Source organism: Lepidochelys olivacea (assembly GCF_965140295.1).
Source record: "Lepidochelys olivacea isolate rLepOli2 genome assembly, chromosome: 13".
Taxonomy (NCBI): domain Eukaryota; kingdom Metazoa; phylum Chordata; order Testudines; family Cheloniidae; genus Lepidochelys; species Lepidochelys olivacea.
Window position 1 is genome coordinate 6,293,508 of NC_140423.1, and position 19,080 is coordinate 6,312,587.

Here is a 19,080-nt window from a genome sequence, read left to right on the forward strand (position 1 = left end):
GGTGATAGAAAGAAAATAAACTTTTACCTAGGTATGGGATTAAGATCTACCCACCCTTTCCCCTAGACACTAGAGGAAAGCATGATGCGATTTCCGGGTAAAATAAAGGAGTTTTGAATTTCTCCAAAGGGATAAATGACTGTGTCTGATTGTCTGGAGGAATTTACAAGGAAACAGTGGAGTGCTCAGAATCAGGTGTCAATATTATAGACACTTGTTGACTTTCTCTAATGTGGGCAACTTAGTCCAGAAGGAGATGTTGGGGAATTACGGCTGCTTCATAGACTAATGACTACATTTCCATTAAGGAGGGCACCGGCTGGCTAAGGGCGCATGTCACAGAGTTTTCTTGGCTTTCTCAAGGTCTGATCCTGTGAGGGTGTGGTCATTCATTTCTGTGGCTGCCAATGGGGAAGACTGGTGCTTAGTGCTCCAAAACACTGGACATTCAGGAAGTATCATGCGTAGCAAGCCAGAATCTTTGGCCAGGTTCTTTGAGTATTAACCTGATCCTGGAGAAGTAATAATAAGTAATGTACAATGCAGTGTTGGAACATTCCATTCTGTAATTTTCTCTCACTTCTTTCTTTGCATATATTATTGCCAGAGGAGGCACATGGAATTAGCCCCCGTCTGAAGAAACACATAGTGTTCGGATGCCCCAGTGTGATGGGCGAAGTATAAAAGAGAAGAGAAGAGAAGTTTGGCACTGCACATTGATTTTACTCATGCTTTTAGAGTAGATTTAATGTCTTGGGTTGCTTTAAACCTACCTGTTGTCAGTCACATAATCCAATGCTATAAAAGACCTAGATATTATTTTTGTTATGTATTTCATTAAAAAGCACCTGAGATGCTTTGGGAGAAAGGAAACTATATTATAGATATATATATATAAACTATGGATTTATGATTAGAACAGACTTTGATTAACTTTACAGCGTGGAAGTAATTACTACACTTGCAAGTACAATCCATTTCCTATCCTTGTGGAAGTAATCATAACATCATAGCAGGGGCAAGCTTTAAAGTGAAACAGAAAGGACGCAGTTCTGCATTCTGGTGTACACCACTGAAATCATTAGAAGTCGTGAGTTGGTTTAGGGCAAGATTGCAACTCCTTTACTCACAGCAGATAATCCATTACTCCATAAGTAGCACCATTGACTTCAGCAGGACAGTTTGCAGCATAAAGTTGTATTCAAGTGAGCCCCTTACACACAGTCTTGATTAGGATGTTGTCTGGGATAGGGACTGTCTTTTTTAACTGAATGTTTGTGCAGCATCTAGCACAATGGGTCTCTTGCTGAACAATGATAATAATATAACTATGCAAGGAATAAAAGTCCAGGCCAAAAATGTCCACAGTCACTTTACTTTCCCTATTGCTTTCAAAATAAATAGAGTGTAAAGAACTTCTGATGAAAATTTAATTTTAATGGGATAATGAATAATAATTAACTGGAGATCTGGGGCCTGCTCCATTCAGATCTATATTGGGGTTCAGGCACCATAAAGACTGCAGTTGAACCAAATTCCCTTCCAGTCTGGAGCCCTGGCCTTTGAGACTCACCCCCCATTCTAAAAGTCTTCCTTTCCTGCAGCCTGTTTGCTGAAGTACACGGATTCTCTCCTCCCCCTTCTTTAGACAGGAGGTGGGCAGGTCCAAGTGGATTAAATATGCAAACATACTGTACTATCTCCCTCTGTTCTGCCAAGGGCTTTCACTGGCTTGCATGGACCATCAGCAGCGACCAATCTGAGCAAAGAAAAAACAAAGGGGGGGAAACTGCAGGAGCTCTGCTATGAAAATCGGGCAGCAAACAAACGAAGCAAGCAAACCAACCCCTGTCCTCCAGAGAAAGGGAGGAGGAGAAAACCAAAGGCGGCTGTCTCGTTAAAAATAGAGCTCGCAGCAGCACCTGTGAACCCCTTCAAGTATCTGCGCGGATTTGCGTCCTAGGAAAGAGACAGACTCACAAAAGAAAGTGCTGGAAATTGCTGTGAGCAAAAGGAGGCAAATAAACCGACCATCCCCTCCAAGAAACTGGTGGGGGGGGGGGGAGGGAGGAAGGAGTCTGAGGGAATGACGCTGGAAGATCCAGAGACTCAGAGAAGAAAAGTTGATGCCAAGGGAGACTTTGCAGTCTAGAAACTGAGCTCCGCTCCGCGATGGGCTTCCTAGTTTCTAAAGAAAACCTTCTCCTCTTCCTTTGGGCGAACGTCTTCCCTGGTAAGTTTCAGAGCAGGTTTCCCTGCGACCTTGGTCAATTTCCTCACCCCAGCCAGCATCCCCAGCTCTGGCTGGAGATTGTCCTATTGCAAGCAAGGAATACACCCCCCCCCCCAAAAAAAAAAAACACCTGCTCCTTTCCATTAGATCCCTCGAGGACCCACCCCCGGCCCTCACACACACACACACACACACACACACACTTGCATGATCCTGTCTTGCTTTGTGTTGATTTTCTGCTTCTTGGGTGGGAAAGGGTTAACCCCCACTAGGGATTTAAACGCCCGAGTCCTGCTCTCCCCCCCACCCCATTCTCCCCAGATCCTCCCCCTGCGTCCCGCGCCTTTGTGCGCATTCAGCAGGGAGCAGAGACGTTTCCTGGCAGCTGCCCCCCGCGATGCTGGGCTTTAATTTTTAATAACCAACAGCGACTCCCGAGTGAACGGGGAACTACTCTCTGCAGCCTCCAGCCTTTCCCGTCATGCGTGAGGGGGACTGTGCTCTTGAGCTAATTCCCCGCCCCAGACCCTGTTCGCCTTTTGTTTCTGCACAGCTGTTGTCGCCAAGAGTGACCCCGGAGTTACTGGACCAGGAAATTCTTGCTTTGCTCAGGGGGTTGACATTTGGTCTGATGGTGGTCATTTTTGATGTTTAATCTCCATAATCACAGACTCTCTCTCTCTTTCACACACACACACCCGATCTGATGTCCTGGTCCTATTTCCCCCCTGAAAACCTCTTCTTGTCCTGTCCAGAGCAAGTGGCCCTTTCACTCCATGGTTCAAAGCCTGAAGCTTGCTAATATTCTCCCAGCTGTTCAAGCAGGGGGCTGCTTGGCATCCTCAAAGAGGCAGAAACAATTTAACAGGAGGACAGGCCAGGCAGTCTATTTCAAATGCTTTTTAACAATCTCCACCTCCCACAAGACAGTTCCTAGATGCTGTTCCATGCTACATTATGAACTAACCATGCCATTGTACATGCTGAAAGGTGGTGTCCTGTCACTGGTATGTCATTGCCATGTCATGCCCACCTATATTCCTTTCCTCCTCTACCTGTCTGCATTTTTAATGTGTCCATCACCATGGTATCTAGGTGCTGTACATATATAAGTAAGACTTGCATCATAGTCTGTCTGCCAAAGAACAGAAGGGCTAGGGCCTATTCAAGGAGAGAAGAAGATGAAGCACTTCCCCCCCTCTCTCTCCTCCCCAAATATCTCTGCTCTGGTCTTCCTAACTTACAGACATTTCACACTTTCATGTCTCACACTTTCCCTGCAGTGTGCAGCCATGTGGAAACCCGAGCCCATGCAGAGGAGAGACTCCTGAAGAAACTCTTCTCGGGCTATAACAAGTGGTCCCGACCTGTAGCCAACATTTCGGACGTGGTCCTCGTCCATTTCGGATTGTCCATCGCGCAACTCATTGACGTGGTAAGTGAAACTATAAGCAGTGGAGATTTTAGGGGTCATGGGGGAGGAGCGATTCCAGATACAAGCCAGCCTGTGCAGTTTTTGCTGACTTATTTCATGATCAGAATATGAATATCTTACTGACGCTGAAGAACAGTTATCCATACGAACTGTTCTATTAAAAGTAATGGGAGAACTCATGCGAATAACTGCTCATCAAGGTGTGCAGTGTGGTGGTCTTGTATTGTTTATTTATGAATTATAGTAAAAAATGGGATGCTGTTTCTGAAACCAAAGGAAAGCCCAGGGTATAAAATCCAAAGATATATCTATTAAGCTCAAGGGGAGTTTTGAGGGAATGAATTTTGGCTGAGTAACAAACAAGTAATGTGTTTAGAATTTGATCTATAATTAGTATTCATAATACATAATTCTCACAAATAATAGTTTACACCTCTATTATTTATCTTATCCAAGGATCCCAAAGTTCTTTCTTCACATGGAAAGTCCTTTGGCTGCTTTGAGGCATAGTGGCCGAGACAAAATGTTCCTGCATGTTTTCTCAAAGGGAATCTACATGTATACAACATATAGATGACATACAAAATGGATTGATTTTTATTATGAGTCAGGCGTATGCATTGGCATGGTATTTAAAGGACATGATTTTATGGCACTTGGAGCTCAATTTTCAAAGAAGAAAACAGGTGCATGATTCCACACCCACACAAATCAGCATTTTACTGTTCTAGCATGAGTGTATGCACAAGTACCAATTTGCACATGGAACTCAGATACTAATTTTGCATGCCAGCGTGTGTGTCTGTGCCCATGCATACCTGTTTTGAACACTGAATTTTTGGAAGCTGTGTGAATTATTTCTTAAATAGAAACCTATATGTACACTATGTTCTTATGTATGTGACAGAGAGAGAAGAAAGATAATACAGGATGGTATAGTACACAAGAATGATTGGCATGAGTTAGTGCTTATACGCAAACAGTAAAGCTATAAATGAACTTTACAGGTCATTCCAGATGAGTGCTTATTAACCCTTTATAGCATACCACACCATCATGTACTCTCTATATGTCACCTATGTAACAGAATCACTATTTTTGAAATGGATTAGAGAGAAAGAAATATTAGTGCCAAATTTCATATTCCTCCTTCTGAGAAGCTAGGCTACAACTATGTGACTCAGATAAATATTCCAGCTATTATAATTTACAGACCTCTTAAAAGACCTGTAATAATTTTTCCACCCATAATGTTACCATGATCCCTATGGTTCTTCCACTCAGAGAGTGCTGAGTTCTGTTGGGAAGAATAGACAGTCCCTTTTCCAGTGGTAGGAAGGTCCAATTTCCAGCCTTCATAAGTCATGAGATCTCAGGCTTTAAACTTGTCCCTGGTTGAATATTGTCCATATTGGGCCTCATGCCATTGTAATTTTGAGGGGTAAATTCTACTTTTGGGTAGAAATTAGAAAATGGCTCTGTGGTGGGAGGTTTAAAAGAAGGGTGTTTTTTTGAAGCTGCATTCATGTTTGGGATGTTAGAGGTAGTCACAGGTAGACTAGATTGGTGGTCAGAGTACAGGAGAGAGGACTGTAGATTAGTGATAGATGCACATGGTTCCGCAATTTATCACATTTATAACCACGTTATATGCAGCATAAAGATATCTGTGCAGTATACAATTTAATATAGGTAGTTGAGAAATGAATGGCATATGTGCATGAGGGGTTGTGTATCTTTTTAAAAATAAGCCTTTGCTCAAACAACTTCAAAAAACAGAGTTGATTATTTTATTATTATCATTGTGATAGCAGCTAGGAGCCCTAGTCATGGACCGGGACCCCATTGTGCAAGGCACTGTACACACACAGAACAAAAAGGCTGAGGAGCCCACATCTGTCATTGATGATATTTAGGTTGTATGCATTTCATCTGAATAATTGATAAGATTAAAGATGGTACATCAACGATTGTGGTGGCATAAGAGATACTTTCTATTATGCAACTGCCCAGTCATGGATGGTGAGATCGATACTTGTTCTTTGAAGTGCTTTTCTTGTCTTACCTAGGAAGAATAAACTCTGTAAAAGTCATAATCCGGTGTTTAAAACTGCAGTCAATAGGCAGGGCTGTAAAGCAGCTGAGGTTTAGTTTATTATTCCCCATCTCCTTCAGTAAGGTTCTCTCTGTTCCTGTATAACCCTTTCCCTGATACAATTCCTGTATCATGTTCCCAGTCCAGCTGAGTGTCTGTTTAACGATCCCCCTTCTTACCACTGCAGCATTTCTTAAGAAAACTTAGCATGATTGTCAGACATGGTGTTAAAAGCGCAGCCTTCCCTTTTCAATGGAGTTTGCGTCTCCTCAGGACACGTGTCAGCGGCAGAAAGTCAAAAAAAGCAAAAACAGGATCAATATTCAAATTCTGACTCGGACCGAAAAAAGCCAGAAAACTCAATATCAAATCCACTGTCCTGCTGTGTCCTTACTTCACCCTGTTATGCTGACCTCAGTTTGGTGCTGGACTAACTGGCTATGAGACTAAGACATGGGTTCAAGAACAGACTAGATAGACCCCGTTTACCTCCTATGCCCCTCTCCGCTGGGTAGCATGGAGTGCAGTGTATTCACCTTGGGAAAAGAGACCATGCAGTTAAATTCCATCCAGGGCTACCACAACCCTTCTGTTCCTCTGTTAATAGCGAGCTCAGAAAAACACTGCCATCTGAGCTCTTTTGAAGCCAGGCCAATAAGGAGACGGAACAAACATCATTAGTTTTGCTGCAGCACCTTAAACTGGGAGAACTGAACCGAGTCCAAAGCACTTTTCTTTGGTTATTTACACAGAAGCTGTAATTAGCATGCAAACTAGTAAACATTAAACAGTTCAATTAAATTGTATTAGTAATAGCTGAGCAATTTGCCTGCCACGCATTGGATTTCATTTATTTGTACATATTTATATTTTGTAGCTTAACACTCCATTCATGTTTAGCACAGGAAAGAGCCTATTACCCCAAAACACACAAAGAGCTGTGTAGATGATCGGAGCTATCATCAGATTGTGTGTTTGCAGAGTGACTCGCATATTTTTGGTCACTAAAGCAAATTTGTAGTGTTTTAAGTTAACATATTTTGTAGAAACGTAAATACTACAGATGCCCAAGTTTTCAGAACTGCACAGACAAAATGCACATTAAAGCTGCTTGACTGCACACTAAGACCTGGTAACTGTGCAGACAAAGGACTCACTGCACATGCAGCTGGCCACGTACACAAGCTTACTGCATTTGTGTGTGCAACCGTGGTAAATGCACACAGAAATGATCAAATATACATCTAACCAGCTACGTGCTTATGTGTTTACTGCAACCGAGTATCTGTCATGTTTATACAAGGAAATATTTCCCAAAGTGCCTAAGGTGGTGATTCTCAAAGGCACAAATGACAGTTAAGCGCCTAACTCCCCTTGACATTTCTGAGGCACTTTTGAAAATCTCAACCCCGGTGATTTAGGAGTGTAAGTTCCTTTTGGTGGGACTTACGCTCTTAAATAGAGCTGGGTGAATAGTTGGTTTTTCAGTTCACTGGCAGTTCTGAAAAATTAAAATAATAATTTCAGGTCAAACCAAAAAGGAAATGTTTATACACTTTTGGCAAATTGAAAAGTTGAAAAAAAATTGTTTTGGGTCAAATGAAATGTTTCATTGTGGCTTAGAGCATTTTAAAACATTTATCTTTTTTTTAAAAAAAAAACTAAAGAAAATATCTAAATGAAAATCCATTTTGAATTGAAAAATCAAACCATTTCATTAAAAAATGTCAAAATGAAATGCAGATATTTTCAGAATTTGGGGTTTGTTGTTTTGGAATGAACAATTCAGCGAAATGGACATGAATTTGTGAAACATTTTGGAATCACGGAATCTACTTTTTCTGCCAAAAAAATGTTTTGGTTGAAAAGTTTTGGCCAGCTCTGCTCCTGAATCCCTCAGGCACTTTTGAAATTTTTACCTATAGTCCCTATTATACTGGAATCTAAGCAATGACCAACCTGGTACTTACATGCCCAAAGTAGATGCACAAAATGCATGGGTTTTTCTGAGAATTTGAGCCTTAATTCACTCTAGGTATAAAGAAATGCAAGACAGATTTTTTTTTAAAAAAAGAATGAAACCGTGTTGCACTCAGAAACAGGTCTTGGAGGAGTGAATTACTCAAGAGACTGGAGGATATAAAGCCTTTAATTTCTTCTTGACCAGTTCAAATCCAGCCCAAGTTGGTAACAATCAAAAGTTGTCACCTCCTGATGGCTTTTCAGTGACCTATATGAAAGGTCCCCATGGACAGATGTCCAATTTGCAAATGCTGTTCTCACTGGTGGCACCAGTTGGCACCTTTATTGGCAGTTCCATAAGAAAAGCTAAGAGACTGAGCCATCATCTCTTTAGATGGTCCCTGCAGGTTAGATCGGGCAGGACACTGAGGGGAAGATTTCACTGTCATTGTCTCTCTTGTGGATATAAAGAGGGTTTCAGTCTCCAACAGTCTGCCAATTTAGCTGGCACTTTTTATCAGTGCTAAATTCATTTTTTATAAATGAGAGAGAGAAAAGCAGGAGTTAGGAAAATAAGAATTGTTTTCTAAAGAACACTTTAAATTAAATGGCAATGCTTGTGTGAGCAATCATTGCAGCTGAGAGATATCCCCTAACTCAGGGAAAGCATATAGTTTAGAAGTAAACAAATAGCTAGTAGAAAAGCTTTAGACTCTACACTTTCAGAGCAAAGTGTCAAGATATGAATACAGGTAAACCAACCCACCAGTTCTCACTACAAGTCTATCTGAAAGCTGCCAATTTGCAACAGGAATTTCCTTATATTCTGTGATGTGTGAAAACCAGTGTGCTCTGGAGGAATGAGGCAAGGGCTAAGGGCCAGGGGGGCCTTGGTTTTAACCTTAACCACCTGAGCTTCCTTCCTAGCACAGTACTATAGTGTGTTCTCTGTAGAACACACTTTGGAGAGAAGAGATGCATGTTAGAGCTAAAGGCAGAGAGCCATCGATAATGGCCTTAAACTCAAGAAGGGTAAGTGCAGATCAGGCATAAAGCATCACTTCCAAGCAGTCAGAACAATTCAGGAAAGGAAGTACTGGGGAACTGTTTGTGGACATGTTCTAAGGTAAATCGTGCAGGGGCCATATCCAGATACCCCCACCCAGCCCACGTCTGTAGCCAGACTGGTATTCTGCCCTGCCAAGGGAGAAGTTGCAAGGGGTATGTGGTTAGTTCTCAATAGGACAGCTTCCCTGGAAATCCCTGTGAAGCTGTGTTCAGCGGGCAACTGGGGGAGGAGTGATGGACTAATGTAACAATCCTACCCCCATTGTGGTGGGGGTGTATTAGAGCTGTGGATTCTTCTCCTCCTCCTTCCCCCTCCCCATGGTACTGTGCTGAGCTCATCTTGGCTGGGCCTTATAATATCCTTCAGAACGAAAAAGTCTTCTTAGTACACACATTTCTCAGAAAATCTGTCAAACAAATCCAAGTTGATCATCTGCTGAGACTGCCTAGTCTTAGCCTCTGGTGTTTGGTGGTATCAGACAGGTGCGTTCTGTCCCATGCTAAACTCCAGGAACATCAGCTTTTTTAGCTGAAAAAAATATATTTATTGCTGAGATTATTTCTGATTACAAAAATGGACTACACTAAACATGCCTCTGCTTTCTGAGCTTGTGGCTTTTCCTTTTCAGGATGAGAAGAATCAAATGATGACCACAAACATGTGGGTGAAGCAGGTGGGTGAGCCCAAAAGGTGTTTTCTTGTATTGGTTTTCCGTGTATATTTCAATTCTAACTCCTCCCAGTCCCTGGTAATGGATGTGTTTTTCCCAGGAGTGGTATGACTACAAGTTACGCTGGGATCCTCTGGAATATGAGAACGTTACATCCATCCGCATCCCTTCAGAACTCATCTGGAGGCCGGATATTGTTCTCTACAACAAGTGAGTCTGAGCTCCATCGCTGGAAGGCGACTATTCCTTTAAAAAGCTGCTCCGCTCTCTGCACTGGGGAGATTATCGTAATTTTCTCTCCCTATTCTATTTGATACTATTCTAGAATATCGAGCTTCTTATGCCACCCTCATGGCCGTAGGATCTGAGCACCTTCAAGGCATACGCTAAGCAACATGACTAACCTCTGTCACATTTGGTTTGTTCTCCCTCTCTTCTTGCTCTTCCTCTCCCTAGGGGAAGAACTGTGCACGCAGTGGAATGTTTTGTTTGGGAAGGGTTTTGGTTTTGTTTTAAAGGCACCATCCCTACGGTGACAAAGCTACTGGAACCTTCCAGCTCTATTGAGTCCCATTCTAATAACCGTCCACCAAAGCTCTCTTTGCTCCCCCACCATCAGTTCTAACAACGAATGTCTGAAGAGGGCGTCAAAATGGGGATAAACTGGGAGAAAGTCATGAGCACCCTCTGTCCAATATAGGCTGAAAAAGGACCCTAACGTTGTCTGGTTCTAAGTGCTAATGGGTTATGGTCTCGGTTTCACTTGAGAACCTTTCCTACCTGGGCAACAGTGTAATATCCACTACCTTATACCTGAGCGGTTCTCTGTAGAAAGTGATAGGAGGAAGGGAGGAGTGTTTCTGCAAAATTGTTTGCAAACTTACCTGCAGCTTCTTGGGCTGGATACTGTTTAGGGATCATTATGCAGGTTCTGGGATTGGTCCAAGGAACCGCTAGTGTTGTTTGTAAATAAACTGTTGTAGCTGGATCTGCGTGTGTGAGATCTGGGTGTCATATGGACACATATGGCAGGAGAAGGTGGTTGCTTTCTTTACTTGATACCTTTGGACAGTAGTGGCCAAATTTGGTTCTCAGTGAGCCCTATGCAAGCTCAGTGTCAGGCTTTGCAAAGCCAGAATCCAAAGGAGGAGTAGCAAGGGCATTTTAGTTGAGAGATGAGAAATCAGCACCGTTCAAAAGTATGCTACCTGGGTGATGGAAATGTCAGAATTTGACTTTCACACATTCCCGATTGCAAGGGAATGTTGGTCAAATCTACCAAAGTAATTTACAAATATTTTTGTGAATAAAAACATTGAGTTTGTTTGGCCGTGAACTGTGTGATCCTGTTATGCATTGTTGGTGCCGATTCAGATTGCTGCCTAGTACTGATGACAATCCTCATGATTCCTAAAAGCATCACAAGTTTTAACATGAATTATTATTTCTCCAAAAAATTCCCACAGGAAAGTGTGTCATGCATGGTTGGATATTCACTATTAAATCATTCTCTTCTTCTAAAAGTTTCCGTTGCCCAATGAGGGATTAGAAACAATGCCATGTGACTGGGGGCGGGGAGGGAACAAACAAACAGCAGGGATATGAATAGTCAATGGGCTACATCCTCAAATGAACCATAATTGACCTGTAGCATATCTGGGGCAGGAGGGAGCCATGGTAAAAGTAACTCTTAGCAGCCTTTTTGCTCCCCCTATTCCGTAGCTGACCAGAAACAGCCCTTGGCATAACTTTATACCCTACTGAAAATTATACCAGCTGGAGCACCTGGCCCTACCTTCTCACATCCTTGGCATGCCCCCTATATATTTGAGGCAGGGACACATCGGGGTGGAATGAGGCAGAGTGACCTGTGCAGTGCTCTGTCCAGTTCTTTGCCGGTGGAACAGTCCCTATGAGATAATAGCATTGATTGGATACACAGATTAGGCATGTAATCGCACATCTAACTTCTTAGACAACCTGTATACGTTAGTGCTAATGAAAGCGCAGAAGAAGCAGCTGTGTTACAAGCCGCAAAAAAAAAAAAAGCTTTATCTGAAGCACAGAATCTTCTATTCTTCCCAAGCTGGTTTAAACAGGACTGCTTCTCCCTGAGTTCTTCCCTTTTTGTCTTGGCTGCTTTCATTGTAACGAAGCCACTTGTCATTGGCTGAGGTCTTAAAGGCTTAGCAAGGGCTCTGAGCGGCTTCACTTATTGTACTTCAATATCCAGGCTCTGGTCGTTGGTGCACACACCGCCGTGCTTGGCAACCCTGGCAGAATGTGTGTTAAGTGCCCCTGGAACAGCAAACAGAAATGGCTTTTTAAACAGGTAACACTTTGTGACTGAGTTTGGACAATGGAACGGTCTTCGTTTTTAATTAACAGTTGCATGGTTCCAATTCAGTACGTCTCTAAGAAATGATTGAGGTAAATATATATCTAGAGGGTTTGCAGCTTTAGAGACTATTGAAACGATCTTTTCCATTCTCCAGGAGCCTGATCCTGACCAGTGCTGAGCTTGCAGCTCTGGCTGAAATCATCAGGGGTGGTGTGTGCTCAGCACCTCTGAAGATAAGCCCTATGTAATTATTAATTCATGGGCACTCAGACCTTCTTATCCTAAAAGCAGTCACAAGCTGAACACTAATATATGATCAGTGGCTTAGACTGCAGCCCAGGAAATGTGCGCATAATTTTCTGCAACCTTAACATGCACGTGGGAGTCCCTGTTTCTGCACCAACCAGACACAGAAAAATACAATAGCCACGTTCAAATCTTTTTCAGGTAGCCCCTGAAAAAGCAGCAAACCCAGCTACCAATGGAATGGGATTAGAGCCTGAAAATGTTAGCAATGGAATAAGAAATAATGACCCTGCTTCTCCTTTATGCTAAAGACCAATTTATGATTAATAAGAATTAATCATTGGAATTGCAGTCACACCAGTCATGGCATTGTGGTAGGCACTGTAGAGACACAGAGCAAATAGACAGACTCTGCCCCAAAGAGTTCACAATCGACATGTAAGGCAAGAGACTACAGAAGGATACAACAAACTAACAGGAGGGATACAAAAAGATGCAACTGCGTTGTAATGGCAGTGATCACTGCACACCAGCTGCCTGACCATGCTGGGTTTTTTAAGGCACCTTGGCAGAGAAGTTTTAAGAAGGGATTTGCAGGACCGTGAGCTTGCCTGGAGGATGATTATAGGGATCTCCTCCCATGCGTTATATCTTTCTGGCAGTATAAAGGGACCTTAAAGTAGGTGCAAATACTTTATGGTTACTATAAGGCCCCTTTATACTGCCAGGGGGGGTTTGGTGGAACTTTTTGCAGAAAAGGCCCAATGGTCTTATTTCAGTGTTTAACCATTTCAATGTGACTCATTTTGGAAGGCCCCACTGTGCTTACAAAAAGAGTTCTGATATTCTTCTTTTGGATGAGATGCTTGGGGGGGAAAGCTTCTGTCTATGACTCTACACAGAAGTCTTCCTGGTTTTTAACCTCTGGGAATAGATAGAAATGATGCAACTGCAATTAATTTGAGATTTGAATCTTCAAGGAAATCATACCCCATGTTGTCAGTGATTCTCTTATCTGAGCTCATTATTCTCTAAAGCTTCCATTTATGCACTCTAGGGCCCCAAATTAAGTCAGTAAATTTGGCCAGTTTGGCCTATAGAGTTGTCAACATTCATAAGGAATCTAAAACCAAACTAATATCCTAGGGGGAAATTAATATGCTGTTGGATTTTGCAAGCTTGATAAAATAAGCTCTAATACTGTAAATTGTCTCTATTGGACATGACAAAGCATATGTAAAACAGAGGAATATGATTTCATAGTGAAAAGACAAAACCTCATTTCCTTTATTTTCTTTCCAAAGAAGGCTAGATGTTCCATAATTGAAGTTTTAATGGTTGTCAAGGTAGCTTCCCCAAGGCTCCATAAAGATGAGCAAATCATTTGTAGTGAATAAATTTGACATGTTTATTGTCCATGAGCATTTTGCAATTTCCCTGAATTTATTTGCTATTCAAATTATTTCTCAAACAGTTTCAGAGAATAATTCATGGGTTCTGATTTTCTACTGCTTTGCCACCATGTGTAGCCATTTGACCTGTGTGTAAGGCATGCAACATGCTATCATCTGTGACTGTGAGTGGAGAATTCTGAACACTAGCCTTACATAGATTTGTCAGATCAATGGAGGACTGTGCCCTTGGATCAGCAGATTGAGCAGTTCATTGAGAATATTTGAAATTCAAGCTTTTTGCGATGGTTTTAATTGGACACATGATAGCATTCTGTTCTTTAATTGGATGAGTATAACACTTGGAAAGGAAGTTTCTGGCATGAATATTTGCATTTAGGAGTTCAAAATTCACTCTCTGAATACTAATATTCACCTAAAGTTAGTTATTTCTATAAAAATTCCTATCAGTTAAAAGCACTTGGTAAAATAGTTGGAGAAAATGAACACAAAGGAAATGATCACATGTGAAAGAGTTCAAATATTTATTAAAATGAATATTAGCAGGAAATGTTTTGAAGAATTCACCCAGTTGTAATATAGACACAAAGGACTTCTGTACATAGTTATAAGATGATCTGGTAGATGGCTTAATAGAAATCAAGAGAAAGTTGATAGTTTCTTTTGAAAACTTTTTTATTGATGAGGCTCATGCTATAAGACTGAGATCCTGACTCACCTGAAGGGCATTTGGAACAGAAATTATTGTCCCTAAAATTATTGGAAACACTCTTGACTACTGGAGCAATAAGGTATTTTTTCCCATATCATTGGCAGTTGAATATCTCCGAATGATATAGTCTATGTTTACCAGTCTGTTAAAGAAGGGGGTAGAAGATTCAACCAGTTCATTATTTATTGGTCCTCAAATTGCTGAAATTGAGATAACATGTAGAATAAAGAATAAAAAAAGACAAAATCTTCACACAAATTAGACATGCAAATACATACATATATATGTATCATCAGTGATTTATATAATGGCATAGAGAATACATGTATAAAGTTTGTGGGTGATACCAAACTGGGAGGGGTTGCAAATGCTTTGGAGGATAGGATTAAAATTCAAAATGATCTGGACAAACTCGAGAAATGGTCTGAAGTAAACAGGATGAAATGCAATAAGGACAAATGCAAGTACTCCACTTAGGAAGGAACAGTGGCACACATACAAAATGGGAAACGACGACTGCCTCGGAAGGAGTACGGCGGAAAGGGATCTGGGGGTCAGACTGGATCACAAGCTGAATATGAATCAACAATTTAACACTGTTGCAGAAAAAGCGAACATCATTCTGGGATGTATTAACAGAAGTGTTGTAAGCAAGACACAAGAAGTAATTCTTCTGCTCTGCATGCTGATTAGGCTTCAACTGGAGTATTGTGTCCAGTTCTGTGTGCGACATTTCAGGAAAGATGTGGACAAATTGGAGGAAGTCCAGAAAAGAGCAACAAAAATGATTAAAAGTCTAGAAAACATGACCTATGAGGGAAGATTGAAAATTTTGGGTTTGTTTAGTCTGGAAAAGAGAAGACTGAGAGGGGACATGATAACAGTTTTCAAGTACATAAAAGGTTGTTACAAGGAGGAGGGAGAAAAATTGTTCTCCTTAACCTCTGAGGATAGGGCAAGAAGCAATGGGCTTAAATTGCAACAAGGGCAGTTGGACATTAAGAAAAGCTTCCTAACTGTCCAGGTGGTTAAGCACTGGAATAAATTGCTTAAGGAAGTTGTGGAATATCCCTCACTGGAAATTTTTAAGAGCAGGTTTGACAAACATTTCTCAGGGATGGTCTAGAGAATACTTAGTCCTGCCATGAGTGCAGGGGACTGGACTAGATGACCTCTCGAGGTCCCTTCCAGTCCTACGATTCTGTGATTCTATGTATAATAAATTATAATTTATTATACGTTTAGCTGAATGGTTTTTTACCTGTACTGCTATACAATGTACAGCTATTACTGCCACTTGGTTGGACTTCCTTGTTTTGAGGGGTGTGTGTGTGTGTGTGTGTGTGTGTGTAAAATAACTCTTCCAAATAGAAGAGATCTGGTCATTTGTCAGGTGTTTACAGAGGACAGAGGACAATTGCTGTAACAAGCCACAATTCTCTTCTGCCAATATTGATATAGTTTTTGATAGAAGAAATAAGACTTCGGGGAGTTATTACTGACAGATATTTAGGCCTTTCTGGCCTGAACAAGTAAGAGATCTTGACTTCATTGTTTGTCTTGAAAATGCTCTTGTTTTGATACTAACTAGTATTTCTGGATGATTTTCACCTTTCCGGCTATAAAACTATATTGCAGCTTAATTGTCTTCATTGAACGAGACGATAATATGGTTCTAATCTGAGAAATGACTATATAAAAATGGCACCTTCTTACTGAACACATTGTCCCCAATTATGTAGTCAGAGTCAGACCTGCTAACTTGACCGACTGAGTCTAATTTAAAATCCACTGAAGCCAATGCAATAGCTTCAGACCCCAATTAGCCTCACACAGCGAAGACAGCTCTAGGGAAAAGGGGCTGGATTCAGTTCCAGTTAGCGACTCCTCAGCCGAATTGTTAACTAAATTCCAACTGCAGAACTCACTCCACTCTTCCTTGCACACAAGAAATCCCACCGAGAGCAGAATTAGGCCTCGCAGCCCTTTGGTTCCTGGTGATAATGAGTGAGCCAGAACAGACCCTGCCCGACTTTTGGATCCAAGGCTGAGTTTGCAAGGTAGGCAGTTTAAAAAGATCCTTCTTTCTCATTGTCGAAGAAAACAGAAACAGTGTAGAAATCATTGAGAGACGATATCTATAGAACCAAACAGTGCTACTGTTACAGAGACAAGGTGGGGGACTATTGAACTTCCACAGAGCTCTTCTTCAAGATCAGAAGAAGAGCCCTGTCCAGGCTCAAAAGCTTGTCTCTCTCATCAACAGAAATTGGTCCAATAAAAGATATCTCGCCCACCTTGTTTCTCTAATATCCTGGGACCAACATGGCGGCCACAACATTACAAACTACTTCTTGAGTCACTTCTCAAGATGGAATCGAACTCTAGTAACAAAAAGGTCTGAAAATAATTAGTCTATAATATGTAGACTGGTAAACTGCCACTAAGAGTTGGTGTCTGAATGAAACTCCATGGCTTTACGTAACTCCTAGGAGGGAAATGTAGATGAGCAAATATTATTCTCAGATGTATGTTTAATAAAGACTATGGGCTGGAACTTCAGCTGGGGAAAATCACCATTGTTCCATTTCTCCTGGCAAAGTATCTGGCCAATTTTTTCTGTTCAGTTGTCTCCCCTCTGCATTCACCAGCATAATGCTCAGCCCAATATCCAGTGAGAGAGTTTGGTGCTTTTACTCTGTTATGAAGAAATTAAGGCAGGGATCGGGGAACAGAGAGATAAAGCAATGTCCTCTTGTCTCTTCCCCTCTCTGTCTTTTCTCCCCAGCTTCTGGCTTGTAAATTCATATAAACCTAGCAATGGGTGAATCCCAGAAGATTTGGAGGCTTGGGTCAGTTAGGAGAAGCATGTTAGAGTCTTGGGACCTGCTATATCTTCTTTGGTAGCCATAAGATGTCCAGAGAAGCCAAGCTGCTCTCTCCTTCCCTTTGCCAGCAGCAAGGACTCCAGAAGAGCATGTCTCCTCCATCACAGGCATATCTGTGGGCTGTGAAGCTCCTCCCACTCAGAGGAAAGAGAGGTAGGCTGGGGAACCTCCTGGTAGAGGCAGCAGTCTTGGCATTAGGGCTCTAGCCACCGCCTCTGCTCCATCGCCACTGTCTCTTAAATGCAGCGCTGCTCTTGGGCTTCCTTTGAACTGTGCCCCAGTGTGCAATCAGCAGAGATATTCAGGATGCCTCCCTCCTTCCCCTGGAACCCTTAATCTTTGTTAGGGTGAAAGGATTTGCGTGCTCTTCTCTCCAACATTTTCAGGGTCTAAATTTCCACTCAACCCTCCCTAAAATGCAGTGAGGTGTGTTTGTGCAATGAAGAATGTTACAACTGTGAGCTGCCCGAGGCTTTGGATCCTAATGGAGCATAAGGTTTGCCTTTCCAGGGCAGGCCATCTAGCCTGGTAACCTGGCTCTGGTATTAACGAATACCTGATACTGCAATAGTGCACCTAGCCAATTGAATGATGCTGTACATGGGAGGGGACCATTATCATCATAATCACTCTCCTGTGACGTGAGTCCAATTATAAACATGCTGTTCCATTAATGAATGACTTACTCATGCCTCAAAGATCTCATTAAATGCTGAATGAGATTCCAGTTTCTTATCAAACTTTAAAGGACAACAACAACAGTAGTATGTATGGAAGTGTCACACACAGTGAATGTTTCATTGCTCAGCCTGGTTTTACAGGAAGGTAAAATCAGGCAGAAAGATTTGTTCTAGCCAAGAAACTGGAAAGAAAATGCCCAGGCAAAGAGCGGCATTCATGTCATTGAATATCAGCATTGCATTTTTCAATCATAGGAGACTAAAATGCAGTAGTGGCTTTGCCTGATTTCATTAATTTTTTGGGAGCTATTGAAGATAGACTGGCATGGAAAAAACAAACCCTGAAAATTTTCAAACAACACTCCCAAAAACTTAGTTTTTGGCCAAATACTGAACATTTTAGGGCTTTGGCCCAAAAATTCAGTGGTCGGATATTTATATTTTCAATGGCTGTCAAGAGATTAAAAAAATTAATTGTGTGATTAATTACACTATTAAACAATAATAGACTACTATTTATTTAAATATTTTTGGGTGTTTTCTACATTTTCAGATATATTGATTTCAATTACAACACAGAAACAAAGGGTACAGTCCCCACTTTATTTTTGATTACAAATATTTGCACAGTAAAAAAACAAAAGAAATAGTATTTTTCAATCCACTTAATACAAGTACTGTAGTGCAATCTCTTTATTGTGGAAGTTGAACTTACCAATGTAGAATTATGTACAAAAAAACTGCATTCAAAAATAAAAATGTAAAATTTTAGAGCCTGCAAGTCCACTCAGTCCTGCTTCTTTTTCAGTCAATTGCTCAGACAAACAAGTTTGTTTACATCTACAGGAAATAATGCTGCCCGCTTCTTGTTTACAATGTCACCTGAAAGTGAGAATAGGTGTTCTCATGGCACTGTTGTAGCCGTTGTCCCAAGATATTTACCTGCCAGATGTGCTAAAGATTGATATGTCCCTTCATGCTTCAACCACCATTCCTGGGGACATGCGTCCATGCTGATGACAGTTTCTGCTCGATAACAATCCAAAGCAGTGTGGGCCGACGCATGTTCATTTTCATTTTCTGAGTCAGCTGCCACCAGCAGAAAGTTGATTTCTTTTTTGGTGGTTCGGATTCTGTAGTTTCTGCGTCAGAATGTTGCTCTTTTCAGACTTCTGAAAGCATGCTCCACACCTCGTCCCTCCCAGATTTTGGAAGGCGTTTCTGATTCTTAAACCTTGGGTTGAGTGCTGTAGCTATCTTTAGAAATCTCACATTGCTACCTTCATTGCCTTTTGTCAAATCTGCAGTGAAAGTGTTCTTAAAATGAACAACATGTG

The 19,080-nt window shown here is 41.4% G+C and overlaps 1 protein-coding gene across 2 annotated transcripts in view; it reads left to right on the forward strand.

Annotated features, from left to right (window-relative positions):
• Positions 1–1,721: 1,721 nt before the first annotated feature.
• Positions 1,722–19,080, forward strand: part of CHRNA4 (cholinergic receptor nicotinic alpha 4 subunit) — a 32,498-nt gene continuing 15,139 nt past the window's right edge. Inside the window, exons 1-4 of one of the 2 annotated variants that reach the window (XM_084646435.1) lie at positions 1,722–2,233; positions 3,517–3,668; positions 9,423–9,467; positions 9,565–9,674. In XM_084646435.1, the coding sequence (XP_084502561.1) occupies positions 2,173–2,233; positions 3,517–3,668; positions 9,423–9,467; positions 9,565–9,674 (368 nt within the window). In that variant the 5' untranslated portion in view covers positions 1,722–2,172. The remainder of the gene's footprint in view (positions 2,234–3,516; positions 3,669–9,422; positions 9,468–9,564; positions 9,675–19,080) is intronic. The other variant, XM_084646436.1, reaches the window with a different exon arrangement.